At 43.8% G+C, this 13,798-nt stretch overlaps 1 protein-coding gene across 9 annotated transcripts in view; it reads right to left on the bottom strand.

Moving 5' to 3' along the window:
• SHROOM3 (shroom family member 3) overlaps positions 1–13,798 on the bottom strand; it is a 163,444-nt gene that overhangs the window by 115,716 nt on the left and 33,930 nt on the right. For 3 of the 9 annotated variants that reach the window (XM_022599496.3, XM_022599497.2, XM_089912079.1), the window contains exon 1: positions 126–2,606. The exons of 1 other annotated variant lie outside the window; for it this stretch is intronic. In XM_022599496.3, coding sequence (XP_022455204.2) covers positions 126–205 — 80 coding nt within the window. In that variant the 5' untranslated portion in view covers positions 206–2,606. Of the gene's footprint in view, positions 1–125; positions 2,608–13,798 lie in introns of those variants that run through there. 5 more of the 9 variants (XM_089912073.1, XM_089912081.1, XM_089912075.1 and 2 more) reach the window with 5 other exon arrangements.

Below are 13,798 nucleotides of genomic sequence, written 5' to 3'. Positions count from 1 at the left end.
CTAATGGAAGAAGGAAGAGTAACTTCTGCTGTATTACTGCCTTCGCATCCACCACCTCTCCCCAGAAGCCCTCATGCAGGAACACTGGCTAATAGGAAACACAGGCCAACGCCGCCCTCACTTACGGATTTTGCTGCCTTCTCAACTTTGGGGTCCCAAGCCCGGGTAACATCAGAGCCAGGCAGCTGCCCTTGCTTAGCACCATATCCGAAACAGCCCAGCAGCAAGACTGGTATGGGAGGGGAGGACAGCCCAGAGGGAAGAGGAAGAGGCTCTTACTCACCACCCACTCAGAGCTGGCACTGGTTGTAAAACTACAGCACTCCCCCTGCAGGAACACCTCTCGGCCACCTTGCCTCAACACCAGTTTGCAGTAATAGTCTCTGCGTGGGCGTGAAAAGGAAATGAGCTGGACCAGGGCAAATGGCCAGCAGGTGGGAAACAAACCAGAGGACCCCTCCCCCAAGTACTCCTCAGAGAAACATTCATTTCCCCCCGGGGGCTTGGTGATTCCAGGGGCTCTTCAACAAAATGCACACCCCTCAAGAGTAGGGACCATGGAATCACACATGGATTTATTAGGTACTCAGTACAGGGCTATGGGCTTCTGTTTAGAATGTCTCCCTCCCTATAACCAGAACCTTCTGCCAAAGGTGTGAGCAGTTCTTTGAGACCCAAGTTAAGGTAGTTTCTGAAACCCCCCTCAAAGATCTGGCTCTGGTTGCTGCAAGGGTACTGCCTTATAAATATGTGGGCGATGGTTATTCTCTTGCCCTCCCCCTCTTCCCCTAGAGCCCATTCCAGTTTCTACAGAGGCAAGGGCTCCTAGGTCCATGGGAGTTCTGGGTGGGTCTATGTCACTCATGACCTAATGTCCCCCTTCCTCAAGAGGTTAGGTCACTTTTTGGGTAGGTAAAAGCTATAGAGTCTTCAGAAGTAGTAAATATACCATCTCTCTTGATCTGAACCATGGGGACCCATTCCTATGATCAGACTGCAAGGGAAGCACAGATTTGAAGGGATCATTTCATGTCTATCTTTTTAAACTTGTTTTAAAAAAAGATTCAGCCATGTCACCTTATTCCTCAAGGTCATTTTAAAGTTTTGTAGATGATGACTCAGGAAAATGAGAAGGGTCTTCATGGATGACTCATGGTATTTAAAGTGTCAAACCCATTTGGCCTGGTCACGCTGTATGCTAGACAATTAAGCTTTAACTACGTCCCTTGAAAGAAGATTTTGACTAAAAGTATTTTTGATTTCTTTAACACTTTTGCAAAGAGTATAAAGGCAACCCAAGCACGGAAAATAACTAGTAAGCCATCAACCGACCAACCTCTCTTTTTAGGGGTAGATATAAACGTGCAGTATCAGACAATTCGTTTCTGAAGTTTCTATACATTCCGTATAGATTAGGCTAGGCTAGACAAATCTATAAATTAGATTTGTAAAATTTGCAAAATTAGGCTAGACAAAAGTAGAGCATGAAGCCTCTTGTTGACTCACCTAACAGGCTTGGCCAAAGCTTTCTCTGACGTTCACAAGAAGACAGCCTCTTAGGTGTTCGACTCCCAGTCACTCCACCCAACCTCCAATCCCAGTGCAGGTTGGGTGGTGTTGCCTAGTTCCCCTGGGCTATCCGGATGCCACTCATTGCAGAGATTCGGAGTCATTAAGTCCTGCCATACCTGACCTGGAGACCTGGGAGGGGAAAGGCATTATAGAAGAGGCGCTGAACCCAGAACCTTGCATACTCCTTTCAAGGCTCAACAGTACCCACAGACTTAGCAAGGTCCAGTCCTTGGCTTTGACTCATTATCCCTAGGCCTCATAATGAGGGTGTTTCCCGAGTGCAAACAACTGAAAGGGTTTTGTCTCACTTCTGACTGAGGACATTCCCACAACCTCTAAAGCTCGGAATCACCCTTAGAATACAGAGATTCGTCATTCAGGGCAGAATTTTCTACCTTCATAGTTTGTTTCTCCTTTAGCAAGTCTCTCATTGGTCAGGGGAGCCAGTGACTGTGAGGCTGCCTCAGCTTCTAAAGCCCCTGAGCATAAGCTTCTTCTCAGAATGACATCACCCTCTGTAGAGGCTACAAGGAGAAAGGAAACATTGAATTTCACACAAGAAAAAGAGAAAAGGAGCCTGAGTTATTCAGAATAGTCTCTCTTTTTTTGGAGATCTTTCCTTCCCCTAAACATAATGATTCTTCTGTTATCCTGATTTTTTGCTACCAAGGTTCCGTTCCTGACTACATTACCAGGCTGAGGCCAAGCCCTCAATCCTCATGTTTTCGTTAGACCTAGAAAAACAATGCAAGACAGAGAGGCTTTCTCTATCTAGTGCATGTGTAAGTGTTTGGGTTCAACCCTTCCAGGCCCATCTTTCCATGACATAGGATGCCCGTTCAGAAAAGCAGTGTAATATCTTCTTTCTTTTGAAAACTACTGGTTACTTAAATAAAATTGTATATCATGCAGAACTATCTTTCCTCCCATCCAGGAGTGAATTCAAAGACTATAGTTCTTGGGAAATTATAGGCAAATGGGATGGCTAGGCACATTAGGAAAAGTGACTTTAAATTAGTAGTAATTTCAGGGATGAAGTAAAAGCCTGCTTCTGAGTCTCTACACATACTTTCTGTGAAAAAAGCTACACAGGATGTCCATTAAATAATTACCAAATTGTTTCCCCTTGGGTTCCTAATGGTTGGGGTTAAACAGGTAGACAGTTATGAATTGCCCCTCAAAATCCAAATGAAATGTCACACATCTAAACTTTCCTTTGGAAAGCTCTTTGGTATTTTTCTACCCGACAGCTAAATTGGATGATCGATTGATTGGTTGCTTTTATTATCTTTAAGACAGACTCTTGGGTGTGGTCAAAGTGAGGAGTAATCAGCCCATAGGAGGAGTGCTTTTCCTCTAAATTAGAACAACCTAGCAGTCATTGGAGGTGCCCTAGACTGGAATTGTTTTTGTTGTTCGAATCTGAAAATGACAACATAGAATACAGTCAATGGCATGCAGCATTATGGGTGATGCATCTTTAATTGGTATGTAGAAGGCATGCCTGTGGAATTAGTCCTTGGAATATTGGCCAATCAGATCACTTTCAACATTTCTCAATGTTTAGTTTCATCTTATAATTAAGTAACAATGATCATTTCCTGGCAGCTAAGGACTGGCTAGAGGAGTTAGAAGCCTCATTAGGTTTATAATTTATCAAATTCTAAGCTCTTCATCTGCAGTGTGGCAAAAAGAGAAAGCGTTCTCAAATTCCAAAATGATTAAAGACAATCTCCAACCATATTTCATATGTGTGTTCACTTGTTCTTCAAAGCCTGAGTTTTTTTTTTTTAATGTTTATGTTATTTATTTTTATTGTTTTATTTTTTGGCTGCGTTGGGTATTGGTGCTGCCCCAGGGCTTTCTCTAGCTGCGGTGAGCGGGGTCTACTCTTCGTTGCAGTGTGCGGGCTTCTCACTGCGGTGGCTTCTCTTGTTGCGGAGCACGGGCTCTAGGCATGCAGGCTTCAGTAGTTGTGGCATGCGGGCTCAGTAGTTGTGGCTTGCGGGCTCTAGAGCGCAGGCTCAGTAGTTGTGGTGCATGGGGTTAGTTGTTCCATGGCATGTGGGATCTTCCCAGACCAGGGCTCGAACCCACGTTCCCTGCATTGGCAGGTGGATTCTTAACCACTGCGCCACCAGGGAGGTCCCATTTTCTGAGTTTTTAAGAAACAACTGTGTATTATTATATAAGCAGGAAAAAATGTTGATGGTGATGTGACTTTAATAGAGATGTATTAAACTATGTTAACACACACACACACATGCACATGCTAAAACAAAAGTAGAATTGACAGTCCATGTTCCCTTTTAGACTCTTTTCGTGACAATTCCAAACCCTTGACTATTCATTAATTCTAGCAATAGCATCCTCTTTCATTTCTAGCCCAACTTTTATGCATTATAACTTTTATGTGGTTTTATACCAACACTGGTTTAGTCAAATGTCACCTGCTTTTACTTTCTGGAAACTCCTTTCCATATGCCTTGAGATAAAGGACGTTGGTTGAAGAGGATGTTCCTGGAGTTCCCAGACTGCCTGAGTCCCAAACTCAAACTGCCATGTAAGCATGGTTTTTGGTATTTGGGTGAGAAGGAGAGAGACAACATTTAAAATTTTGCTAAAATACAAGCATTTCCCAATTAAGTACAAACTGTGCTGCAAGATTTCAGTGATAAGTTAATTACCTAGATTTTATAGAATGTAGTGTGACCTTATATAAAGGGATTATGACAGTCCCTACCATGTGAGGTTAGGATTAAATGAGTTATTACAGCTCTAAACAGCACACTAAGTGCTCCATATATGCTGCCTTATGTTCTACTTGGGTTCCGTTACAGGAAACAGACCCAAGGAACTAGTGTCAAAGGATGATTCGGAGGATAAACATCAGGGTGACTCCTTGAAAGCTTAATCCCCCCAAGTAGACACAGTAGATCAAATTTCCTAGGAACGTATATTAGTTTTAATTCGCCATTCTAAAACCTAAGATTAGGAGACGTTCTAGCAATCTTGGTAATGGTCCTACCTCATTACCAAATCCCTAGCTAAAATGGTGATAGAAACCATCCATGCTAATACACTCCCTGCCCTTGTCGTCATTTTATCATCACCTGTTCTCTCTTCAACCCACTGCATTCCAGCTTTCATCCCTATCACTCCTTTGCAACTGCTCCTGTCAGAGTCACATCATTCTGTATTTGCCAAGGTCAGTGGTTTGTGACCATCTCACGGGATCCCTCAGCAGGAGCATTCAACACACGTGACTGTTCCCTCCTGAACAAACACTTTCTTTTCTTTTCTTCCATGACACCACACCCTTCTGGGTTTTGCCTCCCTCCCCCAACTCACTGACAGTTGCTTCTCAGTTGCCTTTGCTGGGTCTTCCTCCTCTCAAGGTCGCTACACCCCAGGGATTGGTCTTCACATCTTTTCTCTAGTTACACTCTCTCTGGTAAGTAAATCAGGTCCTGTGACTTTAAATACCGTTTATATGTGGATGACTCTCAACTTTCTCTCCGCAGCTCTGAACCCTCCCCTGGACTCCAAACTCTTATATACAACTACCTACCCAGATATCTGATTGGCTTATCAACAATAATATGTTTGAAATGGAACTCTTGCTTCTGCTATTCCCTGGCACCCTACACCCCTACCCCTACCCTCCAACCCTGCCGTTTTCCAGTTTTCTCCACCTTAATTAATGGCCCCATTATCCCAGCGGTACAGCCCCAAACCCAGCTGTCACCGTCATTATTCTTTCCCTTAATCTTTTATTCAGTCCATCAGTACGTTAGCTGATGCTGTCTCAGAAATCTGTCTCAAATCTCATCACTTCAGCCATCTCCACTGCCACCATCCTAGAACAAGCTACTAGCACATCCTTAGATTAGTGTAATAGCTTCCTCATTGGTCTCCCTTCTCCTACTCTTGCCCTTATATACGCTAGTCCTTAAAAAGGAATCTCAGTGTTATTTCGAAGGAGTAAATTTGATAATACTGTTCCTTTGCTAAAATCCTCCAGAGGCCTCATGCTACGTTTAGACTACAATTCATTTCCTTACTATGGCCCATGAGGCCCTACAGGATGTGGCTCCAGCCTACCTTGTTCACTATGCTTCAGCCATACTGGCCTTTCATTTGCTTCAACATCCCAAGATTGTTCCCACCTCAAGGACCTTGCTCTTGAATTCTCCCCCTGCCTGGAATGCCCCACACCTCCATGTGGCAGGCTCCTTCTTATTATTTAGGTTTTAGTTCAAAAGTCACCTGACCTTCTCTGACTCTCCTACCTAAAAGTAGCCCCCCAATCTCTATCTTATGACCCTGTTCTATTTTCTTCATAGCACATATTACTATCTGGAATTACCCTCTTCACTTATTTGTTTACTTATTATCTATGTGACCCCATGAGAAGTAAGGTCTATGAAAACAAATACCTCAGCTATCTTATTTACCACTGCATTTCCTATATAGAGGGAAATGCCTGCCGTTTGGTGGGTACTCTATAAATATCTGTTGAATGAATGAATTATCTCTTAAGTGTAATAGCAGTTCGCAAATTATATATAATGACCAGCTGGAACTCAACAGCCAATCCAAATAATTCACCAATACGTAAGAAAAGGCTAGAACCAGGAGTAAATTGAAGTGCAGTATATGTCTGACTACAGCCCACAATCAAATAAAAATTACGTTCAATTCTATGTTCTTTTGGCCCTTTCTAGGCTTTTCCTCCAATTCACCATCAAGAATCATCAAAAGCTGATGGCAGAGTTACCCACATTCTCTTTCTTCTCCTTCCTCCTCTAGTTCCTAACAGGAAAAGAGTACCTTACTGTGACTGATTAGATGAAAAAAATTATTCCTTCTGCACCCCAGCTCCCTATAATCCAAAAATCATGCCCTGTTTTATTTGAAACCTGGCCTGAGCAACTCAGAAGGCACTTTCCAGCTCTCCCTTCGAGAGCAGTCAGCTGAGCTTCACTCTGTGGCTTTTTACACTTAGGGATGCAGGTGCTGCTAGAGCTCATGAACAGGACAGCTCCACTCCCTGCCTGTGCTCTGAAGAGAATACTCGGTGGCAGAAATGACCTCTGACTTTACCTCACTGTTATCACCTTTTCTGTTCCATCTAATGAAATTGTAAAGAAGAGTACTGGGCTAGAGGCCAGCTTACTCCTGACTCTGTTGTAACCGTTTACTATGATTTTGGGCAAATCATTTACTTTCTCTGGGCATGCCTTTGTTATTCATAAAATGAGAAACTTTAGTTGATGATCAATAGCTCTAACCGTCCATGGTGTGGAAATGTTTTGCTTCCAGTACGTACAACACAAATTAATTGGTGTACCTGGTTATGAGTGATGTTGTGCTACTATAGTCAAAAGACAACAGAAGGTGGGGTTAACTTAGCCCAGATGATTGGAACGAGTCCTATGTCATGGCTGCAGCTTCTACAGATGCAATTTCCAGGAATTAGTGACTTTCCATTGGATATTTTATAGTTTTTAAGACCCATACATGAGGGACTTCCCTGGTGGTCCAGTGGTAAAGAATCCGCCTCACAATGCAGGGGATGTGGGCTTGATCCCTGGTTAGGGAACTAAGATCCCACATGCCATGGAGCAACTAAGCCCACGCACCACAACTACTGAGATCGTGTGCCTCAACTAGAGAGCCTGTGTGCCGCAAACTACAGAGCCCACGTGCTCTGGAGCCTACGTGGCACAACTAGAGAGAGAAAACCCGCATGCCACAATTAGAGAGAAGCCTGCGCACCACAACGAAAGGTCCCGCATGCCTCAACAAAGATCCCACGTGTCGCAACTAAGACCCGACACAGCCAAAAATAAATTAAATAAATAAATAATAAAATAAACCTTAAAAAAAAAAAAGACCCATACTTTCACCAAAGACCCCAAAATTTCTATCTTCAGCCCAGCTCCCAATTCTAGACACCAGATTCATATACCCAACCACCTAGTCAACATCTTCATCTGATGTCAATAGGTTTTTTTTAATTAAAAATGTTTCAAATCTCTCCCCAAAGCCTGTTCAACTTGTCACCTTCTCCATCTCGGTTGATGGCAATACCATCCATCTGGTGCTCAAGCCTGAAACCTTTACTCCTTTCTTTCTCTCCCTCCACATCTAATCTTCCAGAAGATCCTGTTATGTCAACCTGCAAAATAAATGCAGAATCCAACAGCATCTCACCATTTCCCCTGCCGTCATCCAGGCCCCAGTATCATCTTGTCCCTGGATTATTGCCAAGCCTCCTCACTGGCATTCCTTTTGCCCCTGCCTCTCATCCCCAGTCTTTTCACAACCAGAGTGATTCTTTTGGAACACGACTCAAATCATGTCAATTCTCCGCTCAAAACCCTGCAAGGGGGCTTCCCTGGTGGCGCAATGGTTGAGAGTCCACCTGCCGATGCAGGTGACGCGGGTTCGTGCTCCGGTCCGGGAGGATCCCACATGCCGCGGAGCGGCCTGGCCCGTGAGCCATGGCCGCTGAACCTGCGCGTCCGGAGCCTGTGCTCCGCAGTGGGAGAGGCCACAGCAGTGAGAGCCCCGAGTACCAAACACACACAAAAAAACCCTGCAAGGTTTCCTTATTTCCCTAAAGTTCTTAGCGATGGTCTGCAAGTCCTCGTGTGCTCTACTCCACCCCACCTACCATCACTTCTTCACCTGATCTATTACTGTTCTCCCTCACCCCCAACTCTGCTCCAGCCACAGTGGCCACCTTGTTATTTCTCAAACACACCAAGCATGCTCCTTCCTAAGGGCCTGTGCACAGAAAATTCCCTTTGCTCAGCGTCCCCATGACTACCTCCCACTCCGCCTTCAAATGTCACTTTTGCATTGAGGCCAACCCTGATCTCCCCCTTTAAAATTACAACCCGCTTCCCTCCTCCCTACCCTAGAATTTCGGATCCATTTTCTCCCCATGCACTAATCATTTAACATTCTTTATAATATAGTTAAGCATTATGTTTAATGTTTACTGCCTATACTCCTGCTCTAAGTATAATCTCAATAAAGGCAAGGTTTCTGGTATGTTTTGTGCCTGCCACAAATGGACACTCAGTAAATACATGTTGAGTGAAATGAAGAATGAGTATCACCACGGGTTAGGAGTATCCCAATGTCTGTGCCCTTACTGCACCCACTTCCTAGAAAAGCTTGTCTAAGGTTTACTTAGCACGGTTTACTTATCTCTCTTAAGATCCAACCTGTTCACTGAACCACAACGGCGCATAATGACAATCCTTGCTTTCTTGGATTTTAAGCCTATTTCCTCCATTGAACTGTGGATTTCAGAAACAGGAAAAAAAAAAACCAGTGATCCATAATCAATTAATTTGCTAATACTGAAAAAGAAGCCAAATATCGTGCTAATGTAAGATCTAGGCTTCCTTTCTCCTTTCCTTTCCTCCTCACATCAACTTTAACTCTACAATTTTTTTATATCTCACCTTCTAAAATTTTTTAAAGCCATTTATACATTTCTTTGGGTAAATCATACCTATTTTTTCTTTTTTTTTTTTTTGTGGTACTTGGGCCTCTCACTGCTGTGGCCTCTCCCGTGGCGGAGCACAGGCTCCGGACGCGCAGGCTCAGCGGCCATGGCTCACGGGCCCAGCCGCTCCGCGGCACGTGGGATCTTCCCGGACTGGGGCACGAACCCGTGTCCCCTGCATCGGCAGGCGGACTCTCAACCACTGCGCCACCAGGGAAGCCCCATACCTATATTTTCAATACCTTTTCGTATAGACCTGTTTGCCCAAGTATCATAACGCAGGAGTCGTAATTCCAAAAGGCCCGTCTGGTAATCCAATACAGAGAAAGGAAGTGAAATCATTTGAAAGGAGATTCCCATCAAAGGGGAGTTGCCAGTGTCAAATTATAGTAATTCACTTGGTTCGAATATTTACAGCTTCTATAGGTTGGAATCAATACCCCATCTTCTGAATTACCTTTGTTAACGAAAAGAAACAGTAAGACTTTTGCAAAGCAGAGGAATGTATATTCCCATACATTTATGATAATCACAGGCTATGAAAATCTTAGGAATTGCTGATTTTCTTGGCAGTTGACCTTCAGAGAGCTTGAAACAGGTATTCTCCCTAAATCCTTGTTACCGCCATCATCAGGTACAGAATGCAAACAATGGAGAACACTACACTGGAGGGGATGTGTGACTGGTGGAGGTCTCGCTGGCATAACTGTAAAACCTGAAACTTAAGGTTTTGTTTTTGTTTTTTTAACACATTAGAACTAATTCAGCCACAAGTCCCTGAACACATGGCTATTGGGTTGTATCTTATTCTGGAGGGTCTGACTCAGGCCCCAGGTTTTAGACTGTTCTTAAGATTTACATGAACCTGAGCCTCTCCCCACTGCAAGCTGCTCTCCAGAAGCTCCTTGATTTACCTCCTGGGACTAGTCAGGAAGTTGGGAGAAAGTCATTAGAGAAAAAGTCCACGCCAGCATCCTCCAAAGTGGTGTGAACCTAACAAATAATAATAAATAGTATAACATGGACAAACATGGCTTATATACTGTGACATGTCTATAGAGTTCTAGGAAACACAATCATAGACTCATCAACCTGGCAATGACTAATCATTTGAGCTTTTTGGACAGACTCCCGATAGTCTGAATTAAAATCCCGAAGTTCTACAAACACTGTGATTACAAATTCAAGAATGATGAGACAATGCTGCTCTTGGTGGCCACTGTCAGCCACTGTGTCATCATGGTACATACAAAAGACAGTATTTTACAGTGATATGGGCAAACATCCAATGCCTGGGAAAACAATGGTGCTCTTATTATAAAGCAAAAATATATAATGAGAACAGGGGATTTGGGGCAGACCAATCAAATTTCAAATCCCAGATCTGTCATGTACCATGTGATCTTGGAATCAAGGCGTTTCACCTTTCTGAGCTTTAATTTCTTCATCTGTAAAGAGGGACAGTACTATCTACCTATAAGGACGGTTGACATGATCAGATGTTGCATATAAAATGCCTGACATAAATGGAAGCTACTTTAGGTAATTCTTCCCAGGTTAAATTAAGATTATATTTCTAAATTCCAACCATTTCTTAATTGCCATTCCTTAACCGCAAACCCTGTTATCAGACATTTTTATCGTTAGTGCAACTTGGAGATGAATGGTAAGCAGTATCTGAGACAGACAGTGGGTATATACGTATTTAAGAAGGATCAGTTTAAGGAAGAACAGTTTTAAGTCACCTTTTTTAGTGGAAATGCAGCAACAAGCAGCATTTGTGAAACTCAACTTATTTAAATACCAACAATTAATGTTCAGACAAGTAGGTTTACTTTTAAGGTAGCGGATGATCCTTTCTCACTAAAGATGAGGCAAATTTTAAAATAATCTCAACCTAGAGATGGAAAATCCCATGATCATTTTTATCACTAGAATCACCGTTCACTTGGAGGGAGTGATTTTTCTTTCTTTGGATTTCCTAGCATTGCAGCTTACGTGATTGAGGGTTAGCCTGATGAAATGGCCCTACCTGCTTCCTCGTTACAGCTCTCCTACGCTTTAGTCTGAAGTTTATTTTTTTTAAAAATAGTTATTTATTTATTTATTTGGCTGCGCTGGGTCTTAGTTGTGGCATGCGGGACCTTCACTGCAGCAATGCAGAGTCTTTAGCTGTGGCACATGTCATGCAGGATCTAGTTCCTTGACCAGGGATCAAACCCAGGCCCCCTGCGTTGGGAGTGCAGTCTTAACCACTGGACCACCAGGGAAGTCCCAGTCTGAAGTTTATATAACGCCATCCCTCCTACACAGTTATGAAACATTCCTAGGTACACTCTGCCCCTCTGTTCCACTTCCTTCATTAATAAAATGAAAGGTCAACGGTAAAGCAAGCTGAGTGACACCCAGACTCAACGGAGCCTTCAACAAAGATTTAGTGACCACCTACCCTATGCCAGGCACTGTGCTAGGCTCCGAGAGGTACAATGGTAAACCAAAGGGACACAGCCCTTGCTCCCAAGTTGCTTAAAGTCTAAAGATAAATAAGTGTACGATACCATGTAGTTGGTTATGGGGTAAAGAAAGATACGATATTATGAGAATACTCACCAGCTTTAGGGAGGGAAGGACGAGCATTCTAGAGAAGTAACGTGTGCCAAGGTAGGGGGAGAGAGAAAGCATGGTATGCTCAGGCACTGGAAGTGGACTGGAGTGTGAAGCAGGAAAGGAAGCAGGGCCTGGGCCCTGGTCAGGTACGAGGCTGGAGAAGAAAACCTTGCATACTGTGTATAAATCTTGACTTTTATCCTGAAGGCAATGTGGAGCAATTAGGACTTTAAGTTATTCAAGAGAGGACAGACCAGGGGTCCCCCCCCCCCCCGGGCCACTGACCGGTTAGGAACCGGGCCGCACAGTAGGTGAGCGGCGGGTGAGAGAGCGAAGCTTCCTCTGCTGCTTCCCGGAACATCGCTTGTTATTGCCTGAACTGTCCCGCGCCCCCCTCACCGTCCCTGTGCCAAAAAGGTTGGAGACGGCTGGGATAGACAGAAGGAAAGGGAGGAGGGGGAGAGAGAGGTCATCACTGTTGAAAATGGAAAGATTTGCCTCAGGTCCCCCAAAGAAGAATGTCCTCTTGTATTTCATCTTGGCATAGCTGCATAAACAAGTAGCTAGCTATTTGGGGTTATTTGGGTTTTGTTTTATTTGAAAATGAAAAATTTAAGGCCTATAGTTTTTCATCAGGAAGTTTTAAACCATATGTTTGATAGCACCTATTAGAACTTACTTTGGGGTGCATGGAACTGAAACTGTAACCATACTGCCACTGTAGTTTGGAAATTATTTTGGTCTCCTGGGGAGGCAAGGATTTGGCTGATCATCTCATTTAACACAGGAACTGTATCCCAAAGGCAATGAATAAACTAGGAGTGTGACATTAAACTATTTCTTTTTTAAAAATTTTATTTTATTTTTGGCTGCGTTGGCTCTTCATTGCTGCACACAGGCTTTCTCTAGTTGCGGCGAGTGGGCTTCTCATTGTGGTGGCTTCACTTGTTGCAGAGCACGGGCTCTAGGCGCACAGGCCTCAGTAGTTGTGGCGCGCGGGCTCAGTAGTTGTGGTGCGCGGGCTCAGTAGTTGTGGTGCACGGGCTTAGTTGCTCCGTGGCATGTGCGATCCTCCCGGACCAGGGCTCGAACCCGTGTCCCCTGCATTGGCAGGCGGATTCTCAATCACTGCGCCACCAGGGAAGTCCCATTAAACTATTTCTGCTCTCCTTATACAATTCAAGGATGCCTGAATTACTGAGCAAGGCTTACATATCAGCTTTGCACATGAGGATGTAATATGTAGTATCATTGTACTGAGGTTAGGGAGGGGACAAGAGGTCATAAGGGGAAAAATTATAAATCATATACTATTATTCCTTTCAACTCAGAAAACTATTAAAATCCATTACAGACTACCTCAACCTTTTTTACAAATATGCCAACTCTCACCTGGCTTTAATTCAAACAAATTTTCCAATGTTCGATATTATTATTAAATCCAGGAAGGATTTGAGGCATGTCTGAACATATGTGTTTACTCCATATTAGTCCAGATGTGCTTTTAATACACGGATTCGATGTCAGACACTTTGTTCTCATTTCTGTCTGGCTTCTTCAAGCACAGCTGAACTTAAGAAACACCAGGTAACCACCTTTTATAAAAATGTGACGGATGAGGGACGCAGGGCACCAAATTTTAACATGTAGTGGAAATGGCCCTTGCTGGGAATTCTCATGCCCCACATCCTCTCTTGCAAACCTGAATAACAAGCCTTCCGAAGTGAGTTAGGCTGGAGCAAACGTGGCTCGTGCTTCATCTCCCAGGAAACCCAGAAGCTTTCCAAGAATGAGGTTACAGCAGCAAAGCGGGCAGCCGAGTGAACCTTGGAGCCGTAATATACTGTCTTTTGCAGACGACGGTGCTTCAGTGTCAAAGCCACAAGATCAAGGGCAGGCGCAGCATCCAGCAGAAAGCCTCTATCTGGACGCACAAAACTGATCACAGATAGGTGGGCCCGGACGAGAGGGTAGCAGCACAGCCTGCCGAGATGTCTGAATGCAGAGCATCTCCCGCAAGTGTTTATCACTCTGGCATTTTCATGAGAAATAAGGGGGAAGTGTGAAGGTTTTATAGTAATTTTATTTACG

Source organism: Delphinapterus leucas, chromosome 5, assembly GCF_059928025.1.
Source record: "Delphinapterus leucas isolate spDelLeu-1000000601 "Yukka" chromosome 5, BTC_Dleu_Yukka2, whole genome shotgun sequence".
Lineage (NCBI taxonomy): Eukaryota > Metazoa > Chordata > Mammalia > Artiodactyla > Monodontidae > Delphinapterus > Delphinapterus leucas.
This window is presented reverse-complemented; position numbering and strand designations above follow the sequence as displayed.